Genomic DNA, 24,686 nt, shown 5'->3' on the forward strand with positions numbered 1-24,686 from the left:
GATTTGCTGGTGAGTGTGGAGAATGCAGTCTGAAGTTGTAAGGTTAGTGCCTGGACTGTGATCTGTTGTTCCAATACTGGTCTGAGTTTTCATGTCCCTTCCCTTTCAGAATCTGGCCATTGAACTCCTGAGTGTGCTACACAGACTTCTCCTGACCCGCGAATACCCAGACATCCAGCTCGCCGCCCTGGAAGTAGCTCAGCAGGTGCTGGGAGCCACGCAGGAGCATGTGAAGGAGCGGCGCAGGAGTGCCGAAGGTGGGCGCTTCAGACACTGTTTGAGGAGAGGGGTGCAATCTGATGTGTGAGGAAACACTTCCCTGTGAAAAAGTGAGCTGTTATACGCAAGGAGACGTACTGATACATGGGTGGGGGATAGAAACATTTTATTATTCCAGTGAGAAGAGACCGCTTACCAGCTGTTTCGCAGAAGTGTCCCACGGGAGAGCATCTTGCCTATGTTCAGTTACTCATGAACAACACAACACTGAATTGAACAGGTACTTCATACCACTGACGTGGTTGGGTGACTTAACCGGTTCCTAAATCACCCTGTCAAATGCACCCATTTGTCAGTGCAATGAATGCCAGGCTGTTCTGTGGCTGTAGGGGCTGGCAGCGTAGGAGAAGGGGCTGCACAGTGGACGAGGAGGCAGACCTGTAGTCATAGGGACTGCCCAGTCAAGGAGGAAAGGCTTATCTGGGAATGCTGGTTGTGGGCACAAGGACATTTTCAGTGGAGAGATGAGGCTAACCTTCCTGCGTAACTGTCCAGTGGAGGAGTAGAGGCTGCCTGGCTGGTCACAGTAATATGGAACACAGGCTGCTACATTGGAGGAGAAGCTGTCCAGTCTCACAGCAGTGTTGGAGAGGGGATGCCCAGTTGAAATGGGATGTGCTGGTTACTCATCTTTGACGTGGTCCTTTCTTAGACTGCTGAGCTACTCATGTTCACACATTCTACCAGTCATCAGAGCTGTTTGTCCTATAGATCTTGCTAGTATACAGCAGCCTGAACCTAATTTGTTTACGGTCCGACGCGTGCATCACAGAGACGCTTTCCCTTGCATCCATGCCAAAAATCGAATGGGTGTTCCCTCAACGAACTCCAAGTACTTGATACTGTGTTGAACAATCGAAACAACTTCAACTAAAAACACGAGTAATCCTGCCACAAGAAATTAATTTCTTTGTCCCGTGTCGTCAAAATCAACGAAAATCTTGTGGATTCGCTGATACCTTTGTACGAATAGATAAAGGAGGTATCTCTTTGAGTAAAAAGGGTCATCTACTGTATGTAGAAATTCATTGTCCTGATGATGGTCTTATGAAAAATCTCTACAAGACCGAAACGTCGACTTACTAGTCCAATTCTGTGTGTAACCCATTGTACAATTTTTGATTTTCTTCTTTTTAGTTGAAATCATTACTTTACTTTGTGTTTAACAGTCTGGACTTCTTGTTTAGATATATCAAAGGAAGAAATAATTTACACCTTGAATATCTAACTAATACTTTTGTATGTACCCTATTTCATGAAAATGTTTCTTTACAAAAATATATACGCTTTGTCTTGAAAACAAATAATAATCTTCAGACAACATAAAATCCTGGTTTCTTGCATTTATTTACGGTGTTAGTGTGGTAACATTGTATAGATAGATCCTATGTGACATTCTGTTTAAATTCATCACAGCTACTGTCTAAAGAACAGTTTGTATGATTCCTGATTTTTTTAACAGGATCTAAACACGCTGATAATCAACAACAGAATAAAATCCCTTGCTGGCCCATTTTCTTATAACAAGTACTGCCCGAGCCCGCAAGGGTATATTGGGTTGCTCACCTTCATACCTTATCAGTATACAGCAGCAGCAGGTTACAAAGCCTACAGGGCTGAATGATGGGCAAAGCATTCCCACACTTCTGCCCTCCTTCATGCTTATCAGCTCATACTTTGCTTTCTCACTCTCTTCTTTACTTCCTTCTCTTCTGCTTTTTCCTCTTTGATCCTGTTCTTCCACTCAAACCCCTTTGTTTTTCCTCGTCTGTCACAAACTTTCTCTTCACATCCCATTGCTCACTCAACCACTTACTCCTCTTCAGATATCCCTTTCTCTCCTGCACGGTTACTCCCACATCGTTCGCCCTCCTAAAACCTTCACTCTTTCTCTCCTACAGTGGATGATGGTGCTGAGGAGAAGGAGACTTTGCCGGAGTTTGGGGAGGGTCGAGATACTGGTGGGCTCGTGCCGGGCCATTCTCTTGTCTTTGCTGCTTTGGAGCTGTGCCTCTGTATTCTTATCCGGCAGTTACCGCAGCTGAATCCAAAGCTGGCTGGCGGCCCTAAGGGGAAAGCAACAAGCCCGCAGCCTCTCTTGGAGGATGGCAGCCGGTTGGTTGAGGCAGCCCTAGTCATCCTCACCGATCTGCCATCCATCTGTTCTCCTGAAGGTAAGATCTCTTCATCTCTGGTGTATACTGTAAAGGATTCCGTGTCCATACTTATGTACAGTCCATTTGATGTCTGGGCTCCTATGCTGTATTTGAAACGCGAAGAGAGTACAAAGTTCCCCGGGAAGAGTGTAGGAGTAGAAGTGTGTGTGCTAGGAAGTGGGGGGAATCCCCTAGTTGGGACTAAAACCCTCACACACCCAGCAAGCTAGGTGTCATGCTTCATCATATGGGTTCTGCTCCTCGTCAGACTGGCGCTGCAATGTCTGACGGGCTCCCGAAATCGGGGCTCTTTATCGGAGATCTTTTGTCCCGGCCATATGGTGCATGCGTGTGAGAGGGTGGGGGAGTGTGGTCGTGAAGTGAATAATAAAGTTAAAAAAGGTAAATCAGTCCACAACCTATTTTATTCTTGTGGTAGATTACCTTGGTTAAAAGGGGGTGGGAAGGAAGCTAAATGCCCTGGAGCTATCCTAGCAAGTTAGCTACTACCCTCTTGTATGGTCGACATGTTTCTTGCCGTAATGGCAATTCCTCAGGACCTCGGTGTAGTGTACCACACAGTGAAAAAATGATAATTAAAGAAGTGATAAAAGTTGGAAACTTGCAATATGGTATACAACCTTTTGTGGGCGGTAATACCGAAGTGCAGGCCGATTGGTCCTGCTCAAGTTTTTAGACCCCAGAAGGTTCCCTGAAGTGCTTCTCAGTCTGCTTCCGATGGACCGATGGGAACAAGGGTATGGTAACTTCAGCGGCCCAAGGTCCAAGCCGTTGCACCTACCCCCCGGACAGCGTCTCGATCGAGGCGCTCAGCAGCTGCTATGCTGTATATCTTGCAAAGATAAGGCTTCTGTTTGATACTTCTAACTACACATTCCTCACCTTACATTATTCCCCCGGTAGCAGACTGAATCCATAGTTTTTACATAGCAGTGCCCTGGAGCTGCTAGGTGGCGTTACGCGCCTCCACGCCCCAGAAGTGATAGAGCAGAGCCAGACATAAGGGCCTCCCCTACTCACTGACATTGGTTCCTTTATTTCTACACCATTTGACGCAGATCAAACCAAGGCTCCAGAATTTCTGTTTTTCGATGACTACAAACGGTTTTGACTGTGTGCTAGGAAACGATGTCCACTAAAACAACTGGATGCGAGCCATGCTGTGAGTGCAGGAAGCAGATCTCAGCCACAGACCCACATGAGGTGTGTTTTGGTTCCCCTGGCTCAGGATATGTGGATAAGAGCACCCTCATGCTTAGCTGTATGTCACTGAACAGTTGCTGCCTTCCCATAAATTGAGCTGCAAATCTCAGACCGGTCTTCATCCTGATAACTACACCGCTCCTGTGACTGCTCCAGTTTCCCGTTTAGGGTCGAAGTGGGAAAGTTTTTGGGCATTTCTTGGAAATTTACTCTGTAAATAACAGTGCGCTACCACATCATGCCTTAGTGATATATTTATTAAAAGTGAGTGTTTAACATGAACTGAGGAACACTTCGGCCCTGCCCTAATGGCAATGCAATTAGTAAACTGAGAGGTAAGCCAGGCATCATGTGCAGCCTATATGTGGGCTAGATTCTTATTACACACGGATCAAATGTTTGGTCTGTTTAATCAAATTAAGAGGTTTGTTTTGTACAGCAGAAATGCTGAACTCCCAGGAAGTATACTCCCGCGTATCCGATAAACCGGAGGAAGATTCACATTTATTATTGCGCGACATTGTATTGCCCAGTTTGTCTGATTCGGATAGAGAGTTGATGGATGCAGTAATAACCGCTGATGAGGTGGCGCTCGCCATCCGTTCGGGGAAGGCGATGGGTCCTAATGGTCTCTGTTAATGGGCTCTTCGTTCCTTTTAGCTGAAAACATCTCTAATCGATGACCAGACACCAGAACCATAAATCTGTCCCGTTCCTTGTCTAGACCCCTTCTACCCACCACCCACTTCAAGCACCTGAAGACTTTAGTTGGAGATATGTGTTCTGTCTATTTGAATGGTTGGATTTCTAGGCTCAAGATATTTGGGTGACAACTTTTATACTCGGCTTGAACTACTTTTAAAAGTGACACCTTTTATTCATCCCCTTGGTACCAGAGTGATATCCAAAGAACAGTCTTTGATCCTGGTGAGGAAACTGGGTGTATTATATGGTGTGGTTGTGCATAATACTTACCAATCCCTTTAGGACCAGTAGGTTTAATTTGTTAAACCTTCAGCTCAACCCTGGGTAGCTGTGGCCACGCTTTCTGTTTTCCTGCAAATCAGAATAAAAATTACCCTTAAAAAAAACCCTGAGTAGCTGTGGAACAAGTGGAAAGCATTTAAACTGCACCAGAACAATTGAAGAAGAAATAACTAACACTCTAGAAATCTGACAGCAACATATAAAATTCGATTTTTGTATAATTTTTGACACCAAAACTAAAAAGATCCTCAGGAGGGTTTCGGGGATACAGAATTTACAGTAAATAAACACTTTTTACTTAACCACGAACAAGCGTTGGCAAATTGAACGAATTTGACACTTACCCAAGTTTTTCTTGAAAAGGTTTGTAAGTATCAATGCAGGTACTTGGAGTTTCGTCTGGTGACCACCTCTGGCAGGGAGTCTGTCACGGCGACCAGCAAGGCCACGGAAAGTGTATCCTTGTCCAGGGAATCCGTCTTTAGTTGCAGTGTCAGTGGCTTCTCGTCATCGACTTCAATGGAGTGGTCCTGATGCAAGGGATACAGGATGCTGAAGATACTAGAGGATGCTGTCTGGATGATGGGGGTCTTCTGGGGGCTACTCCTCAGTCTTGGTGAGGCGATCCTGGCCACAGGGGCCTATGTCCCTCTGAGCCCTCTTCGAGCTGGGTTGGAGTCCAGTCACTCAATACAGCGGTTTCAGCTGTTTTCTTCTTCTGGCGGTAGCCTGCCTTCTGTGCGACCTAGCTGTAATCAGACGGCTCTCCTGGGTCGTTCAGACTTTGGGATAACTTTTCAGCGTCTTGTCTTGGGGACCTTGGACTGCATGGCTGCAAGGAACAGAGATTTGGGAATCTGGCTATAAACTCACCCCAGCAGGCTTCTTCAACAGTTGTGGCCCTTGCTGCGAATAGGAGTGTCGACTGACCCTTGGAGTCTCTTGCTTCGGCTGGGCTCAGGAGTCGACTCCTCCACGAGCAGGGCACAGCAGGCACAGTCCCTTCTACTTTGGTTGCTACTAGGTTCAGTCCACGTCATTGCAGCCTCTCTTCGCCGCCTCTCTTCGCCGCGTTCCTTGGTGCAGCAGGGCAGTTCTTTGGTCCGCTTCTTCAGTCCAACAAGACCTACATTTTGGGTGCCTTTTTTATGCACAGAAAATGCCTGCAGGTGAGGTCTTGGTCACTAACTAATGGGCTACCAAGTTCCCTCCCATCTGATTACTACGTCCTGTGAAGTGTTACATCTGGCTATCCCAGAAGGGCCCATTCTGCCCACTCTTGAGATGGGAGAACCCCTCTCTCAGGGTGTAAAGCTTCCTAGCCCAACTCCGAGATGTGTCTGCACGCCACGAAAAATTGGTTTGACAGCTGGTTTCCCCTCTGTCCCGAGTGTCATCCAGTCTGCCTAAACTATAGAGCAGCCCCTCACCCAATTGTTCATCATTTGCGCTTCCAAAGGTGGCTTCACCTTTAAAACTCGCCTTCTGGGCAAACACTGGTGTTGCTTCGTGGCAGGGGAAGGTAACACCTCTCTGGGCTACTTGTGTGTCCTTTCCTGGGAGTCATTTACACTTCTCCCCAGGAGGGCAGAAAGCGGTCTCTGAGACAGACCCTGTGTGAATCCATGAACAGGCACAGGTGACTTTGGGTAGCAAAGTTTACACGCTGCAACAATTTACATTAAGCCCAGTTTGATGCCAAAGTCAAAATTAATATAACCAGTAGTTAAGATACCTTACAATATCAACTTTAGTATTCTCAGCCAGAAGCTAGCAGGGCTTAAGTGTCATCTTGTAACTCTGCACTCGCCAATGGGGCTACGAGTCTTTTCCACAGAAAAACTACAATTGCAGGTTTTTACTGCTGGAACATGAAAGGGTACGTGTTCAACTTTCTAATATAAAAAAGACCCTTCCTTAGGGCTCTTTAGGCGTGCTATATGAGTGACTTAAACATATAATGAACATATATTAAAAAGAGACTATTGGGCCTTGTCATTGCTTGAAATGGCAAAGTAAAGTGGCAGACGGGGAGCCATGTTTTACCCTTGTCACACCCAGGGTGGCACAAGCAGGGCTACAGTCCCTGGAGTGACCTAACTCACAGGCCCTGGGTACCCTGGTATCATATACTAAACGGTAAGTTGGCTTATACCAGTTGGGTGTAAGCCAATCACACATGCACAACTTCGAGTCAGGGCACCGGCACTGAGGTGTGGTTATCAGGCCTCTGTGCACTTTGAGTCAAAAAATCTGCAGCATCACTCCGAAACGTTGGGGGTGATCATACAAAGAGACATTTCCTTAGTCCATTAACCATCCATGTCCTTTACCTAACGTGTTGGCCTCTAAGTATTGAAGCTAGATGCCTCTGGAGAGCCCAGAATCAATCTGACTCAAGACCTGTGGGAGGACATTGCCCTACAGGACTAATGTTAATAAACATCTAACAGTAAGCAATTGTTAATAAGTTTGAGGCATATTTTAGACAGTGTCTGTTTACTTAAACATCTAATAAAGTCCCTTTCATTTTTATAAAGTAAAACACTGTCTCCATCTCATATTGAGGCTTCCACCCAACAGCGGCGCTTAAAGTTCTGCGTTGGCTTCCGATTCATAAAAGAATTATTTTTAAAATTCTATTTATTACTTATAGAGCCATGCTTAAACTGGGACCTAAGTAAACCTCAGCACGGTTCTCCCCATATACCACCACCAGAACTCTTAGGTCATCTACAGCCAACCTCCTGAAACCTCCCTCCTTAAGACTGATCACTAAAGGAGGGAAAACTGTTGCCGTCCTGGGGTCTAAAGCATGGAATGCCCTTCCAACCAACTTAAGACAACAGAAAACTGAATTGTAATTTAGGAAAGCATTGAAGACCTGGATATACAACATTTCTGATGTCTGCTGCCTTGCACTAATCTAGTCGGATCATAAGCTGGTATGCTATAGAACCAGCGCTCACCGCCTATTCCTCAGCGCCAGGATACTCCTTGCGGAGTGACAGCTCGCGCTTAAATGCCAATTTACATTACATTACATATTATCTTGTGTTTATTTTAAGAATAAGGATGTAAAGAAATTTTGGAGATGTGTGAAGGGATTTCTATAATAAACTCTCAAAGTATCTATAACAACGTTCAAATTAGTAGGAACTCTGTGGGGCAGAGGCGCGAAGCATTGCAGCATTTGTAAGATTAATTAGCGATGCAAGGGCTGATGCTGCACTCCAGCAGGTATATTTAAGGATTCTGAAATAAACTCTGTTTTCTATACACCACAGCTCGGTCAAGCAGGGAATACCGAATAACTGAAGTGGGGCCATCCTCACTCTTTGATTTAGAAAAGGACCTGGAGGAGTGTCCGGCGCTGAAGCAAAATGATATGCAAGAGCACTCCTACAAGAACTGGAAGATTGGGGTATGGCACGATATTGAATTCCACAATATCAAACAGTTTCCGCTCCAGTTGCGCAACAGTGGATAATAGAATGGCTTTCACCATTCTTATTTAGGAACATGCAATAGCAAAAAGGGTAGCTTTATGCTTGCTTCATTGATGAAGAAATGGCACTGGACCAAGGCAATCGAGGACTTTCATGGCATAAATTAGGAAAATGAGCCATACCAGGTACTGCACTGCCTGCAGTTGTGTAACGGTATACTGATACATGGGTTTGCATCAAGCTTGGGGATGGAAAAATCCTCTTGGAAAAAATCTGTGAAAATAATTGTTTGAAACAGCGTGTGACCTCACAGCACTATTTATGAATCTGGAGATGACCAACCGGAGGCACACATTGTCAGAAGTTAGGTTGTCGTCCCCTCTCCAAACAAAATGAAACCGTATGCAGACAATGATGTGTTCGTAGTTACTACCAAGAATGGACTGCAGAGATCCACCTTTGCTTTAACCTCATGGCTGCTGGAGCTATTCCCCTGCTGTGCTGGGCCATAATAAAAACGGGTGTGGTCATGACGAGCTCAGCTCGTCATGAGCACCTGAGAGGTATATGGATTATAATAGAGTGAATCTGCAGTAATTGTAAGTAAAACTGATCTGGTTGTATTTAACTTAAGGCTGCCTTTTTGACTCATAGGATCAAGTTCTCAAAATGTTTGCACCCTTTCTCACCTGCAGGAGCCAAGTGGTAAAACTTGGCAAATACACATCAGAAATAAAGGAAATGCCTAAAGGAATCCCACTAAGATTCTTTATTATCCCAACATTATTCATCCTGTATTTGGAATCATTAAGCCTATACCTCTTTGATATGAGTGTCAGAATGCATCATTATGCGGACACACTAAAATTCAATTTAAAGGGACCCCGTCGAGTGGACTCCTGGTGTGAGCAGTTAGATGCTGCTCCAATTGGATTATTGCCTGTGATCAGATACAAGTTGACGACCCCCAGTATGCCAGGACAGGGCGGCCATGGAACGTGTTCAGTGTGGTGAAAGCAGAACCAATGCTGTATCACTGAGGTGACTCCGTATGCCAGGCTGGGCTGCCGTGGAAGTTAGTGCTGGATAACAAGGGCCAAAGCCTTTGTGGGATTGTGGTGGTGGCCTTGCGTTCCAAGAGCAGCTGCTGTGGTCCAGTTTGCATTGTGGTGAGGGCGGGCACCTGGGAGGCAGTGGTGCGGTAGTCCCAAATGCCAGAAGGGGCTGCTGGAATAATTGTGCTGTGAGAGACTGGCTGAAACCAGAGTACTGTGAAGCCATGATGACCTGTAGGTCATAAGAGCATTGATGAATACACCTGACTTGACCCAGTGGACTAAGTGAAGATGCAGTTGACACATCGCCACATCACCGGGACCCAGACCAGGAGCACTAGAATCAACCGCCCGCCACTCCCCTCCCCAGCCCTTACCCCCTTCTTCTCCCCCCCCCCCCACCCCATCCTGCTGGACAACGCAGGACTCGCCATGCAGCAGGAACACCTCTGACCACTGCGGGAGATGACTGCATAGGCTCAGAGGAGAGTTGCACTTGCCAAGTGCTGCCACTCCTCCCCCGTGCAGAAGACTCACCGAGCAAGACCGGAGCCTTGCGAGTGCCCGTGGAGGGGGCACCTGGTAAGACGCTTGTTTCCTCTCTTCTGGGGCATGTAAGACTGGTTACTGGCCTACTGGACGCCCAGGGACGCACTGCGGCGCCAAGACACTTCTGAGTATTTTCTAAGAGTCTTAGTGCACTCTTGAGTTAAGTCTTACTAGTGAGCATTCCCTGTATGCAGCCACCAATGAATGGGGAATAACCCCTACCACATTGCAAAGAGCAGGTAGGACAAGGATTTGCCAGAGAAACACTAGAGTCCCGACCTCAAGGGGGAAATGTGTTGTCTAGAATTGTAATAACCTGCATTTAAATGTGTAGAGTTACAAATAAAATATTGTTTTATTAAAAAAACAAGTATTTGACTGGGCATTGATTTATTGATATTTCTGTGTGCTCTTTGAGTTATGGATCGTGTTCACTTACCTGCATCTACACTTCCTTCCCCAAGGGAGGCTTTGGCTGTTCGTCTACAGAAATCACGGAAAGAAGTGCCAAAGAGGCGCTTGGCCTAGTTGGTCAGGATCCATAGTACGTCGGGCCCCAGGACATCAAGTGTAAAAGGCCTCACCCACCACAGTTGGGCCCAGTACCCCCTGTGACATGTGGCCTTGTGAAAGGGGTTCTAACACTGTGAAATAGGAAAACTCTATTTGCGATCACACTGTGATGATTTTGTGAGTTGGGAGGACTTGCTCAGAGTTCATGTTAAGCTAAATAGGAGACCACACTTGCTTTACTGGTACATTCAAAGGAATAAGAGGTCACACTCCTATTGTTACAGCTCAGGTAACATTGGAATATTTAGAGTATTTTCTTGAGTACAGAGCTTCATATGTTGTGTGTAGTGATTTCCATCTCATGTACCCCTTCACTTTGTGCATGTGCTTTGTGTTCTAGGAAGCGTATCAATCCTTCCCACGATACTGTACCTGATTATCGGGATCCTGCGTGAAACCTGTGTACACCCACCTGCAGGCCAGCTCTCTGGGACGGTCTCTGCTGCCCTGCAGGCGCTCCGGGGAGTTGTCTCCTCTCCAATGGCCCGTGTTGAGAAGAGCCGCTCCGCATGGACTAGTTTGCTTCGTAGTGCCTTAGCCACGCTTCTGAATGCCTGGAATCCAGGTAACTTGGGTGATATCCCTGTCTGCAGACTGCTGCCCCCTTGTTGGCTTTGCATTCCAAACAGAAGCTCGGGAAAGGGGTGGGTGGGGAGAGATGGCTAATGAGTGGTGGGGAGTTTGCACACTGATGCACCAGTCCATAAGGACAATCCTGGACAGATGACACTGCAGTGTTGAGTGGTTGAGCTCAGGTAACCTGATGGTCACTTGATCAAATCCATGCCGGTAAGGCTCAGTCTTTCATCCTCTTTGAGGAAAACCAAATGCTGCCTAGTTCTCAGCATATCTTCTTTCCAAGCAAGAATAAATGAAGGCGGTTTATCCACCTTTTGCATCATGATAAAATGAAGAACACTAATTTGCCATTCAGTTCTCAGATGATGGTAAAATGCCAAGCAGTGTCCTGCTTTCTACATAGTTTTGTCTGCCACCTGCTGTGTAAGGCTGCTGTTTGCAGATGTTTGTTCTGCTCCTTGCCTGTATGTCTGCTCTTGTGTTCTGTACCTTGTATGAAAGACTTCTGTTTGGATACTTCACCTTGTGTATGTGGCGGCTGTTCAGAGTGTGTTGGTTGTCATTGCCTTGAATGTGTTGTGTGGCATTATTTGCTTATAACGGCCTTTCTGAAAAAGGTGTTCTGTGCCTTGTAAGTATGGCTTCTGTTCAGTAGCATTGTTCTGCTATTTCTGTGCATTGCTGATGTTCAGAGCGTGGTGTTTTTCACCGTATGTTAATTTATTCATTATGTTCTAGAGCGGTCTAAGCACTTCACACGTCAATTTAAGTGACTGCCTGCTGTTCAGAGCATGTTTTTCTCAACCGTTTCATTAACACTTTCTTCCTAATACTAATCTCTTGATTAGTCCTTTTGCAGTAATGACATGTGCATATTGGGCGATTGGACAGGACTACCCGCTGTCTATGTTAAAGGGGTGGACGGAGGGTGTGGACAGATAGCAACAGGTATCGACGACTTTTTGGGTGGTCTGATAAGCGTACCCTGCTATGTAGACCCAAGTTTATACAAAAGCCTTTTTTTCTTCTAGAATGGATACAAATAACATACTTTGTTTGTTACAGGCGAAACCCAGCAGGAAGCAGCACAACTCGGCCTGCTCACCGCCATAGTTGTCTTCATTTTATCGGTGGATCCTGAGGTATCCACTGTTCAGTGCCTTCAACAACAGTGCATCGAGAAGCTCCAGACGGGCCTTGCGACCAAGGATCCTGAAGTGAGTGCACTACACTTCTCCTAACCCACCCCCCGCCACCTCCTGAAGTACATACCTCCAGCATGGTGCTCTCTTTTCAAGTAATGTCCAAGATAAGTAGAACACCACTCCACAACCCTTGTCTGTCCCTTAAATAATTTAATATATAACTTATGACCTTTCTCTTGTTAGGAACATCTCTGTAGAGCCACAGCAGAAGAGTCCCTTGATTAGCATCTCTCACCTGCTTCCTTGTGGAAGTGATAAGTTATTGGAATTGTCTGTTAATTAGAATATTTCTCCAAACTCCAAGCCTGTGCTTCCCATTTGATTTAGTTTCGCTTTGCCATTGGTTTTCAGAGCCCACTTTCTAAGCCCTGTTAAGCGAAAGATCACAGCCATGGTTTATGTGTGATGTAATTTTAGTCCTGATAAATGGGAGGTTCTGGCTCCTATGTCTGCTCCTGAGGGGACATAAGGGATGAAAAGAGTATAGTCAGCTCACCATATAGTTTAGTGGAGGGAGAGGAAAGGGGATTTAAGAAACCTACTGGACCAGAAGAGTGTGCGGGCTTGTGTACACATTGAGGGAATGTAGAGGTCTAGTTGTGCCCGTCCATATCTACTTGATAAGGGGTCTGGAGTTTGGTCAGAGCCACAGTGGCTTTGGGCAAATTTATTTACTGGTTACATTATCTGCAGTTGGACGCATCACAATTGTGTTATGAAAGTAACCTGTGTCCAGATCCAGTAAAACTGGAGATCACTGCTTGAAATGTAGTCACAAAAATGACGAGTCCGGCTGTTCTGAACAGGGCCGTTTGGCGACAGACATTTATTTAGAGACTTCCTCCATCGTATTAGTTAGGTCCATGAAAAATCCCTTTGCCAGACCGTATGCTTGTGATTAATGTTTTCATGGTCTCTCTTCTCAGGTGCAGGTGAAGTGCTACCAGCTTGTGCTCTCACTCTTCCAGCACCCAGACCGTGCTGTGTCATCCCCATACATCCACGCCTTAGCCCCCACAATCATGAGCCGACTGGTGGAAGCAGAGAAGAGGAGGCCCCAGAGCATTGCTGAGTTGCAGGTCATACAGGAAGGAGTTCGGGTCCTCAAAGCGCTGGTGACAGCAGCGGAGGAAAAACATAGTAAGTTATGTAGCACAGACTTTGTGTGGGTACTGTGGGCCTTAGCATCACATTTTGACTTCAAAGTCTGACAGAGGGCAATATTGACAGTTTGATTAGGGGTAGGTATCTGCTGGTTATGTAGACGCACCTGAGCCAGGGCTAACATAAGACGTAATGCATTACGTGTGAGGGGACGTGAAGATGGGGAAGCAAGAAATGAGCTACAGGCAAGGTTATGTAAACAGACTGACAAACTGCAAGTTATAAATGTTTGGTGCTCTGTGCATTGAAGGTAATGGGCAGTGTCGTAAGCGCAGAGATGACTTCACGGAGACTACTTAGGCACCACCCATGCGTGCTGACATCAGTTCTTTCTTTTTTCGCACCAGCACGCACAGATCCGGATAGAGGACATACCTCAGTCACTTTTTGACTGCTTTTTTGAGACTTTTGTCTCGCTCCTTGTTTCTCCTGGTGCATGTAGGGATGCCCGGATTTAAGTCCTGCGGGGCCTGCCGCCATAATATGTCAGTGGCGGACCCCCACGATGTTTGCCTCTACTGCCTGGAGACTGACCATGACTCCCGGCCCTGCCGGGACTGTCGAGCCATGGCCCGAAGACCTTGAGGGAGCAGCGCCGAAAGTTGCTGGAGCTCCGGCATTCTTCAGACCGCCGCTCTGGGTCTTGGGGCCGTTCCCGGGACTGCTCGCGGGACCGAAGTCGTCGCTTTTCGGGCTCCAAGTCTTCGCCCTCGGATTCCGGTAAGCGACTCCATAAAAAGAAGTTGAAGAAACGTGTTCGCTCTTCGACGTCCCACTGCCGCTCCTCTGATGTGGACGAGGGGGACAGGGGTTCTGCCACGCGGCTCCTCTGGAGCCGGTTAGTCCCACGGCCTATTCGCATTACCCAGGTCTGTCGGCGACTCCCGAACAGGTGCAAGAGTTTCTTGCTGCCATGGACCGCCTTTTTAGGCCTCGGGCCCCCGCGGTCCCTTGTCCAAATCCTGTTGGCACGTCTGCGCCGCTGGCGGATCCAGCTTCGGTGCGACCGGATCCTACGCCGCTGGCTCCGGCCCTGGCGTCACGAGGTCCAGCGCTGCCGGCTCCGGCCCCAGTGCAGCCCTCGGCGCCGCAGTGGGTGCCGTTCATTCCACCCTTGCCCCGGTTTCAGGACCATTTTGTGCCTACTTGGGACCCGAATTGGGAGGCGGCACCAGAGGCGGAGGACGACTGGGAGGGTTCTGAGGACCCTCTTGCCCAGGCTGTGTGACTCCGAGCAGGATTGAGTGAACGAACTGGAGGAATCAGGCGACCTCGATGTCTCTTCTGACCCGGGGTTTGCCTCTCCCCCGCCTAAGATGGAGGAAGGGGCTTTCTACACGATGGTGCTCCGTCGGGCTGCGGCGGCCCTTAACCTTGACCTCCACACAGTGGCCCTCAAAACTAACCTCCTCACCAAGGTGCTCCAGACAGCGTCTACTTCGTTGGAGCTGTTGCTTCTCTTCAATGACGCCCGTACCAAGGTCCTCTTGGGCCCTTGGTTGCGGCCGACCACGGGGCCCCTGTGGATAAGAATGTCGCCAGACTCCACCGCCTGGCAACCCCACCTTTCTGACTACTCATCCCACGCCTGAGAGCCTAGTCATCCAGGCCTCTACGTCGCAGAGTGCCTTTCCCACGGCCCCGCCGGATAAGGACTCTAAGAAACTGGAACTGTTTGGTAAGCGGTTGTTCTCTTCGACCAGCTTGGGTCTGCGGTCGGTGAACACCACATGCTTATTGGGCCGCTACTCCCATGCAATATGGGATATGGTTGCTCAGGTGTTGCCTCAGTGTCCTGAGGAGGTCCAGGCTGTCCTTTCTCAGGCGATTGCTGAGGGTAAGGATGCAGCTAAGTGCGCCATTCGGTGTGATTTGTACACCGCCGACTTGTTGGGCTGAGCGATTTCTAATACTGTGGCATTGCGACGTCACGCCTGGTTGCGTTCCACTGGGTTCTCGCCCGATGTCCAGAGCTCGCTCATGGACATGCCCTTTGATGGCACCCGCCTGTTCGGCGATAAGGCAGACAGTGCACTGGAGCGCTTTAAGGACTCGCGGGCCACGGCCAAGTCCTTGGGTCTTTCTGTAAAGAACCCCACCACTCCTGGTTTTCTTTCCTTTCGTGGCCAGAGGAGAGGCGCCCAGGCATGTTCCTTCAACAAGCCTGTGCAGAACCAGCCTCAGTGCGGCCGTGGTCGCGGCTTCCGCCGGGGCGAGTCTGGGAATCAGCGTGCGGGTCAGTCCATCTCCACCCCCGCTGCTCCTACCTCCAAATCTTCCTAGTCTGAGCTTCGAGGAGCATCCCACGCCGGTGGGTGGTAGGATCCGCCACCGCCTCCCCCACTGGCATGACATTACGTCCGACAAGTGGGTACTGCAGATAATCCGCGAGGGTTACTCCCTTCCTTTTCAGTCCTCCCCTCCAGCCATGCCACCTCAGTGCCACCGCATGTCGGGGGATCATTTGGTTCTTCTCCAACAGGAAGTCATGGCCCTCTTGGCCAAGGGGGCCATCGACTACGTTCCCGGGCAGGAAGTTAGGAGTGTTTGTTATTTCCACTACTTTCTGGTCCCCAGGAAGAACAAGGGGGTGGCTGTGCCCCATCTTGGACCTCTGGAACGTCAATCCCTTCCTCCAGAAGGAGAAATTCGAAATGCTGACTGGCTCAGGTCCTGGCTACCCTCGACCCTGGAGACTGGATGGTAGCGTTGGACTTGCAGGACGCATATTTTCACATCCCTGTCCAGCCGGCCCATTGGCATTACCTGTGGTTCACGGAAGGCCCAGAGCATTTTCAGTTAACTGTGCTCCCCTTCGGCCTTACCAGTGCCCCTCAGGTGTTCACGAAAGTGTTGGCGTTGTTTCAACTCACCTGCGCAGGTTAGGGGTGTCAGTCTTCCACCTACCTCGACGACTGGTTGTTGAAAACGGGCTCGCCCCAGGCAGTCGTCACCCACCTTCAGACTACGGCTGACCTCCTGCATTTGCTGGGGTTCTCTATCAATGTGCCGAAGTCGCACTTGAGTCCCTCTCAGAAGCTTCCCTTTCTCGGAGCGGTTCTGGATTTGACGCGGTTTCGGGTTTATCCTCCGGAGCAGCGAGTCCGGGATATTCAGGCTATGATTCCAATCTTTCGGCCTCTATCCTGGGTTTCAGTCAGGATGACCCTCCGGCTCCAGGGCTTGATGGCCTCTTGTATCCTGCTAGAGCAACATGCCCGGTGGCATATGCGGGCTCTGCAGTGACACCTGAAGTTCCAGTGGGCACAGCATCCGGTCAGCCTGTCTGGTCATGCAGTGGTGGCTCACGAATCGCGATTGGGTCAATGGCAGATGCCTCTCCCTTCCCCAACCGGAGCACACAGTAGTGACAGATGGGTCCCTCCTGGGATGGGGAGACTACTTGGGAGAGGCGGATATCAGAGGCCTCTGTTCTCCGGCGGAGTCCCAGCTCCATATGAACCTTTTGGATCTGCGGGCGATACAACTTGCACTGAAGGCATTCCTGCCCTCTGTCCGGGGAAGTGTAGTGCAGGTGTTCACAAACACCACCGCCAAGTGGTACTGCAACAAACAGGGCGGAGTGGGTTCCTGGACCCTATGTCAGGAGGCTCTGCGCCTCTGGACATGGCTGGAACATCAAGGCATTACTTTGGTGGTTCAACACCAGGCAGGTTCTCTGAACGTCAGGGTGGACGAACTCAGCTGCCGGTGCATGATGGATCACGAATAGCGTCTGAACTCGAATGGTGATGAACGCCCTGGTTAGATCTATTCGCCACCGAAGAGAACGTGCAATGTCATCAGTTCTGCGCGTTGGAATTTCCAAGGCGGCACTCGCTCGGAGATGCTTTTCGTCTCGAGTGGAGCTGCGGTCTGTTGTACGCCGTTCCTCCTATACCACTTCTGCCCAGAGTGCTGAAGAAGATCAGGCGTGCCCGGGCCCAAGTCATTCATGTGGCTCCGGACTGGGGTTGAAGAGTATGGTATCCGGAGCTACTCAGTATGAGCATCGATCTCCCGATCCGTCTGCCTCTTCGGGAGGATCGGTATAGAAAGAAAGGGTCCCAGACAGTACACAACAATTTACTAAATTCAAAGTTTGATGAGTTGAATTATTTCAATATTGTAGGAGAGTAGGGTCTGCTATCCTATGGTCACCCCAAATTTTTGCTTTTTGCTTCACTGGTTTTCGACTACTGAGGCTGTGGGCCTGCTGATCAGACCCCCAGCCTGCTGTTCTCTCACTAAATTAATGACACATGTGCTATAGGCACATACCAATTGGGAATGGACTCCTTGTCAGCCCCTGTAGAATGCACTATAGGTGCACAGGGCACAGGAGCCACTAAGGCCTACCAGGGGCTGCAGCATATCTTTTGCCACCCCTGGCTGGTTCTTAAATTGACACAACTGGCTGATCACTCAGCTGGGGTAAGGTGGTGTACACACCCCTTGCTTAGATATAGTATACCTATGTCTAAACCTATATCTGGACACATGTAAACCTGTGAGCCACTCCTATAGTCAGGCCTCACCAATCCTGGAGGCTGGGTGCGTGGTTTTATGTGAGATGGAGCTCTAGCATGAGCTGAGCCTGTCTGCAGCCGTCGGGAACAAATCCCTAAGCTGTTTCAGGATAATGCCATACCATATACTATTAAGTGCCTTATAATCCTCGCGGTTATTTAGCAACTCTGGTTTGGCTTTATCAAAACATGTCGTGTAAGGTGTCATACGCTTTGGAATACCATCCCCTCGCCAGTTCTGGCGACGGGGATGGCATTCCACCCCTCTAGAGGGGTAAGACATGTTACTTCACTTTAATGCGGTTGATTTCTCCAAAGGCCTTAAGATCCACAAAATGGATGCCTCTGCCACAGACAAATGTCTGGACCCCTGGAGCTGACCGAAACTCAGTCAAGGGGGTCCTGGACAAAGGGTTTCCTGTCACAGGAGGGTGTCACCGCCCTCCAGACAGGAGATAGTGTATTGTAGCAGGGAGGTTTGAAAGAAACCAGACACTGCCTGGGGCGCACAAGGCTGCCCCTTGCATAATCCGGCCAAACCGGTTCTGGGGCACTCCAGCCCTCGTGCCAGGGCGGCCTGGATCAAAGGAAGGGGGTGTATCCACCCACTTCCTGGGTCCCACCCATAGGAGGGGACCTAGCAGGTAATCACGCCCACCAGATTCGAATAAGAGTGGGAGCAGTGCCAATGCACATCAGATTTCCTGGAAGAAACATTTGAAACGATATTCTGGACCCTTCGCCCTCCATCTCAACGTGGAAGCCCGAAGAATCTCCCTTGTGGTCAAGGAGTGACCACCCTGCAGCAGCAGGCACCATCCAGCCCTCGACGTCTACTTGGTTGCAGTTCCCGCCGGAACTCGAGCGACTGAGATCGACGAGATCAAGCCTGCCCAGCTTCTAACAGCCCGATCCACAGTCCCTGCAAAGCTGAGACCCGTGGAGGCGACCGGAAGCGTGGGGCACGCCATCTTGAAGTGACCACGAGACGCTGACCGTGCAGCCCACGAGTGACCCTCGAAGCTGTGCACCGGGGTTTGAGAAGCCCCCACCCTGAGCTACTCCTGAGCCGAAGTTCAGCCCTCCACACTCGACGAGTGCTGCGTGGGGCCCTTTGGCACGATTTGGCTCAACGCGTTGGCCCGGTCACTTGCCAGCTGGCTTGTGGTCCCTGTGCCGACGAACTGCCTAAGAAGACTCGTGAATCTGGTTGCTCCAGATCCACACCAGCTCCCCTGGAAAGGAGCCCCGACTCTGACCTTCCTGGTCCGAGTGAGAAGCAATCTTCCGATCCTGCGTGGATTGCTCTTACCAAGGCTTGTTTGCTCCAAACTTGAAGCCGACTGCACCGACGGTGAGAGCCTGCGTGGGACAGATCGTGACCTGCTCCTGGACGTCGCAGATGCCCCAGAGCCCACGTGACAGCGGAGAGAAGCTTCTCGACGACCACCTGATTGCGCCCGACATTGCCTGGTTCCGTCCTGGTTCCACCCTGGTCACTGCTGAGTGACCCAGACTCTGTCCCCTCTGCTTTCAGGTACTCTACAACTTGAGTCCACCCTTGGACTCCACCGGACACTTCGTCTTCACCCTGCCTGCCGCCCTTTCAGCTCCAAGCACCAAGAGCCTGCGTGTCAAAACCCGACGCCACTTCGACCCTGTGCACCCACTTCCTGTGGGTGAGGTAACTTTGCTCCGCCGGTGTTCCCACACTGGTGCACACCTCTAGGGTCTGTGTGTTAAGTTTTGTTCCTCTAGGTTCAGCGGAAGTGTCCTTAAACTTTAACTCTTTGACTTTTACGCACCATTGGTTAACATTGGTGCATGCGTGCGCTTTCCGCACATCTCCCGAATCCCGAGGGCCATTCCCGACTTCAGCATTGCTTGTCCTGACTGCTCCCAGCGATTCCCTAGGCCCTAGGCCTAACCACTGCTCGAGTGGCCTTTCTTATACCACTTGTTTAGTATATGGTTTGAGTGGCCACCCGCCCTCATCCATAATTGTGCAACTTGTATGTTTAAACAGTACTTTTGATTTAACGCTTGTGCCCCTTTATTCATAAAGAATACTGGGGATTGTTTTTAGTAATAAACACATATATTTTTATAATATATACTTGTGTGGTGTCCTTTCATTTGGTATTACAGGATTGTATGTGGTAAAACAGCTCGCTTAACACGACCTCTTAAGTTAAGCCTTTAGGCTGCTTAGTCCATGCTACCCCTAGGATAGCTTGTCTAATAAGGTTGACTTACAACCAGACACCATAAGGGGATTGTTTGGTCAGGTAGTAGGTGGTTCCAGAATTGGAAACATCCCCTACCAGGCCAACTTCTCACATTGGTGAGCAGCGGTGGGATTTGAGCTTGCTGTTGTTTTACCATTGCAATCTTTATATCAAATTGAAAGATCACATCAAGTACCTCTAGGTACATATAAAATCAAAAGCTTAGCATATTAAGTTCTACTGAACTTAGTAGTTGTAGGTTGAAGGGAGTAGCACACCCCTGACTACAACTCACTAGCAAGGTCCAGTAGGAAAACACTTAGTGTAGGTAAGTGCACCACTTACACCTCACTAGTAACCATGTCTGACACAGGAAAGGCCTCAGGGTCTAGTCCTGTGACAGTTGACCCTACCCAGGCAACTTTTGGATATGACAAACTAACCCGCAGAGACTTGATTGCCTTGTGCAAAGCAAGAGGGTTAAAAAGGGGCAGAAGCCCCACTTGCCTAATCCTGGTAGAAATCCTAGAACAGGATGACTTAGAGAAGGCAAAAGCAGCTTCCCTAGATACAGGAACTGGAGGGAACCCCCCTGCAGTTGATCCCCTTGAAGAGGAGGATGATGATGACTTGGATGAGGACTCAGATGTTGAGGACTTAGGAGTACAGGATCAGGGTAGCCAGGTTCCAGTTGGTAGGCTTAGCCAGGCCAACTTGGACCTACTGGGGAATGGAGAGGGCCAGCACCTCCCCAGAACCCAACATATGATTCTCCCAGGCAACAGAAGAGTGAGATCTCCCTCAGGGGACTCTCATCTTTCTAGTGCCTCCAGAGAATCACAGAGAGGCATGAATGCTTCTCAAAAGCTAGAACATAGGGCCAGAATGAGGGCTGTCAAACTCCAGATAGAGAGGGAGGAGGTAGCCTTGGCTCAAGCTAGACTTGCCTTGGCAAGAGAGCAGAAATTAAGTGGCTTAGATGTCACTGGTGGCAGCAATTTTCCAAGAGAAAAAGACAGGGCCTATGATAATAGAAACCTGACCAAAATTGTGCCCCCCTTTAAAGAAGGGGATGACATCCACAAATGGATGACTGCTCTTGAGAGAGCCTGCATGGTACAGCAGGTTCCTGAGAATCAGTGGGCTGCAATTTTGTGGTACTCCTTTTCTGAGAAAGGGAGGGACAGGCTCCTCACAGTTAGACCTGAGGATGCCAAAAACTACTCTGTTTTGAAGAGTGCTCTCATTGAAGGGTATGGCCTAACCACTGAGCAATACAGGTTGTTGTTCAGAGACACCCAGAAAGCACAGACTCAAGACTGGACTGATTTTGTGGAGTGTGCCACTAAGGCTTTGGAGGGTTGGTTGCAGGGAAGTAAAGTTTCAGACTATACAGGATTATACAATCTTATGATGAGAGAACAGATCCTTAATAACTGTACAAACCAGCTGTTGCATCAATACCTTATTGACTCTGATCTGACCTCTCCCCAAGAATTGGGAAAGAAGGCAGACAAATGGGTCAGAACAAGGATTAAGCAGAAACCCCAGAACCAAGGTGGTGACCAGAAGAAAACAGACCAGAAGGGTGGTAATCAGAATCAGAAAGATAAAGAAAAAGACCAGAAGTCTTCAGGCCCCCAAACTAATAGTAAGGAGGGTGGTTCCCAAAATGGTAACAAGAAGAAGAAGAACAAAGGTCCAAAGACACCTTGGTGTAATACCTGCAAATCAGTTTCACACTGGGGCAGTGAGTGCACCAAGGCAAATCCAGTTCCCACCACTACAGCTCCTAAAGCAACTGCAACCCCAAGTACAGTAAGCAGTGGTGGAACACAGTCCAAGGGTGTAGCTGGGTTGACCCTGGGTATTGAAGTAGGATCTGGCCTAGTCAGAGTCCCTACACAGGCAGTTCTCCTGTATGATGTGGACATTGAGTTGCCCACTGCAGTAATCCCCACTAACCTGGGCAAATACAGGCAGACTCCCTTAATTAATGAGAAACTGGCTCAAGCTTACAGGGACACATGTGCTAGTGTCACCATGGTGACCCCTGGCTTTGTGGACCCTGGACAGATTGTACTAGGAGAGAGCTACCTAGTAACCAATGCAAGCAACTCCACTACCTCCCATAGTGTGGCAGTTGTGAACTTCTCCTGGGGAGGGGTTGATGGCCTAAAGAAAGTTGTGGTGAGTGCAGACCTACCAGTAGACTGTCTGTTAGGCAATGACCTTGAAAGCTCAGCATGGTCAGAAGTGGAGTACAGGACTCATGCAGAAATGCTAGGGATTTCAGAGCATGTCCTTGCCATGACAAGGGCTCAGGCTAAGAAGTGCCTTCCTGAACCAGTGGTGGATCTTGAGACAATAGACCAGCCACAACCCAAGAGAAGGAGCAAGAGAGGAAAGGCCTCGCCTTCCACCTTGCCCCAGGTTGAGGATCAGGTTTCAGAGGAAACTGATTCTGCAGTCCAAGAGGAGACTGTCTCTGAGGAGCTTGAACCTGACCAGGTTGAGTTTCTGGGGACAGGGGGACCCTCAAGGGCAGACCTGAGGCAGGCTCAATTAGATTGCCCTTCCCTTGAACCCCTCAGACAGCAGGCTGCTGCTGAGGCTGCTGGGGATGCTAAAGGTACCCATACTGTGTATTGGGATGAGGGACTCCTTTACTCAGAGGCTAGAGACCCCACGCCTGGCATGACCAGGAGGTTGGTCATACCTCTGCAGTTTAGGGGGTTCCTTCTTACCTTGGCCCATGATATTCCCCTTGCAGGACACTTAGGCCAGAACAAGACGTGGGACAGGCTTGTTCCACACTTTCACTGGCCTCACATGTCAGAGGATGTCAAGGAGTTTTGTCGCTCCTGTGTCACTTGCCAAGCCAGTGGTAAGTCAGGTGGCACAACAAAGGCCCCCCTAATACCACTACCTGTGGTGGGGGTCCCCTTTGAGAGAGTTGGAATTGATATTGTGGGTCCAATGGACCCCCAAACAGCATCTGGGAACAGATTCATACTGGTGGTAGTGGATCATGCCACCAGGTATCCAGAGGCTATTCCCCTAAGGACCACCACAGCACCTGTGGTGGCAAAAGCCCTCATTGCAGTTTTCTCAAGAGTGGGCTTTCCTAAGGAGGTACTATCAGATAGAGGGACGAATTTTATGTCCAGCTATCTAAAAGCAATGTGGAAGGAATGTGGAGTAAACTATAAGTTTACCACCCCATATCATCCACAATGCAATGGGCTTGTGGAGAGATTTAACAAGACCCTTAAAGGCATGATAAAAGGATTACCAGAGAAGCTCAGGCGGAAATGGGACATTCTTTTACCCTGCCTGCTCTTTGCTTACAGAGAGGTCCCACAGAAGGGGGTTGGCTACAGCCCTTTTGAACTTTTGTTTGGCCACCCTGTGAGAGGTCCATTGTGTTTGGTGAAGGAAGGATGGGAGTTACCTCTCAAAAAGCCCAAACTAGACATAGTGGACTATGTACTTGGTCTCCGCTCCAGGATGGCTGAGTACATGGAAAGAGCATCCAAAAACCTGGAGGCCAGCCAAGAATTGCAGAAAGCTTGGCATGACCAAAAGGCTGTGCTGGTAGAGTTCCAACCAGGACAGAAGGTATGGGTACTGGAGCCAGTGGCTCCAGCAGCACTCCAAGACAAATGGAGTGGACCCTATCCTATTATTGAGAAGAAAGGGGAAGTCACCTACTTGGTAGACTTTGGAACACCCAGGAGCCCTCACAGGGTAATCCATGTGAATCGCTTGAAAGCATTTGTGGACAGGGAGGACATGAGCTTGCTCATGGCCACAGATGGGGAACAGGAGGAAGAGAGTGACCCTCTCCCAGACCTGCTTTCTCAGAACCCTGATGATGGTTCAGTTGATGGAGTAGCCTTGGCAGGCAGCCTCACTGACCAGCAACAGAGGGACTGCAGACAAGTTTTGCAGGCTCACAGGCAAATGTTTTCACTCACACCCAGCCAAACTGACTGGTGTACCCATGTTGTGGACACTGGTGACAGTCTGCCTGTCAAGAATAAGATCTACAGGCAACCTGATCATGTTAGGGATTGCATCAAGGCTGAGGTGCAAAAGATGTTGGAGCTTGGAGTGATTGAGCCATCAGAGAGCCCATGGGCCAGCCCAGTAGTCCTGGTGCCAAAACCTCATACCCAAGATGGTAAGAGAGAAATGAGGTTTTGCGTGGATTACAGGGGTCTCAATGCTGTCACTAGGACAGATGCTCACCCCATTCCAAGAGCAGATGAGCTCATTGACAGATTGGCTTCTGCCAAGTTTCTGAGCACATTTGATCTGACAGCTGGCTACTGGCAAATCAGACTAGCTGAGGAGTCAAAAGCCAAAACAGCATTCTCTACCCCTAGTGGACATTATCAGTTTGTGGTAATGCCCTTTGGTTTGAAGAATGCACCTGCCACTTTCCAAAGGTTGGTGAACCAAGTCCTTACTGGGTTGGATGACTTTTGTGCAGCTTATCTAGATGATATTGCTGTCTTTAGCTCCACCTGGGAGGATCACCTGATCCACCTGAAGAAAGTTTTGGAGGCCCTGCAAAAGGCAGGCCTAACTATCAAGGCCACAAAGTGCCAGATAGGGCAGAGTAAGGTTGTATACCTGGGCCACCTAGTAGGTGGAGGCCAGGTTCAGCCACTGGAAAGCAAAATCCAGGCCATACAGGACTG

General features: G+C 49.1%; 1 protein-coding gene across 2 annotated transcripts in view; it reads left to right on the forward strand.

Annotated features, from left to right (window-relative positions):
* The window catches only part of HEATR5A (HEAT repeat containing 5A), a 314,530-nt gene that overhangs the window by 272,538 nt on the left and 17,306 nt on the right, over window positions 1–24,686 (forward strand). For both annotated transcript variants that reach the window (XM_078659395.1, XM_078659394.1), the window contains exons 31-35: window positions 110–257; window positions 2,181–2,453; window positions 10,613–10,837; window positions 11,917–12,068; window positions 12,983–13,196. In XM_078659395.1, the coding sequence (XP_078515521.1) occupies window positions 110–257; window positions 2,181–2,453; window positions 10,613–10,837; window positions 11,917–12,068; window positions 12,983–13,196 (1,012 nt within the window). The remainder of the gene's footprint in view (window positions 1–109; window positions 258–2,180; window positions 2,454–10,612; window positions 10,838–11,916; window positions 12,069–12,982; window positions 13,197–24,686) is intronic.

The sequence above is a fragment of the Lissotriton helveticus genome, chromosome 9 (genome assembly GCF_964261635.1).
Source record: "Lissotriton helveticus chromosome 9, aLisHel1.1, whole genome shotgun sequence".
Lineage (NCBI taxonomy): Eukaryota > Metazoa > Chordata > Amphibia > Caudata > Salamandridae > Lissotriton > Lissotriton helveticus.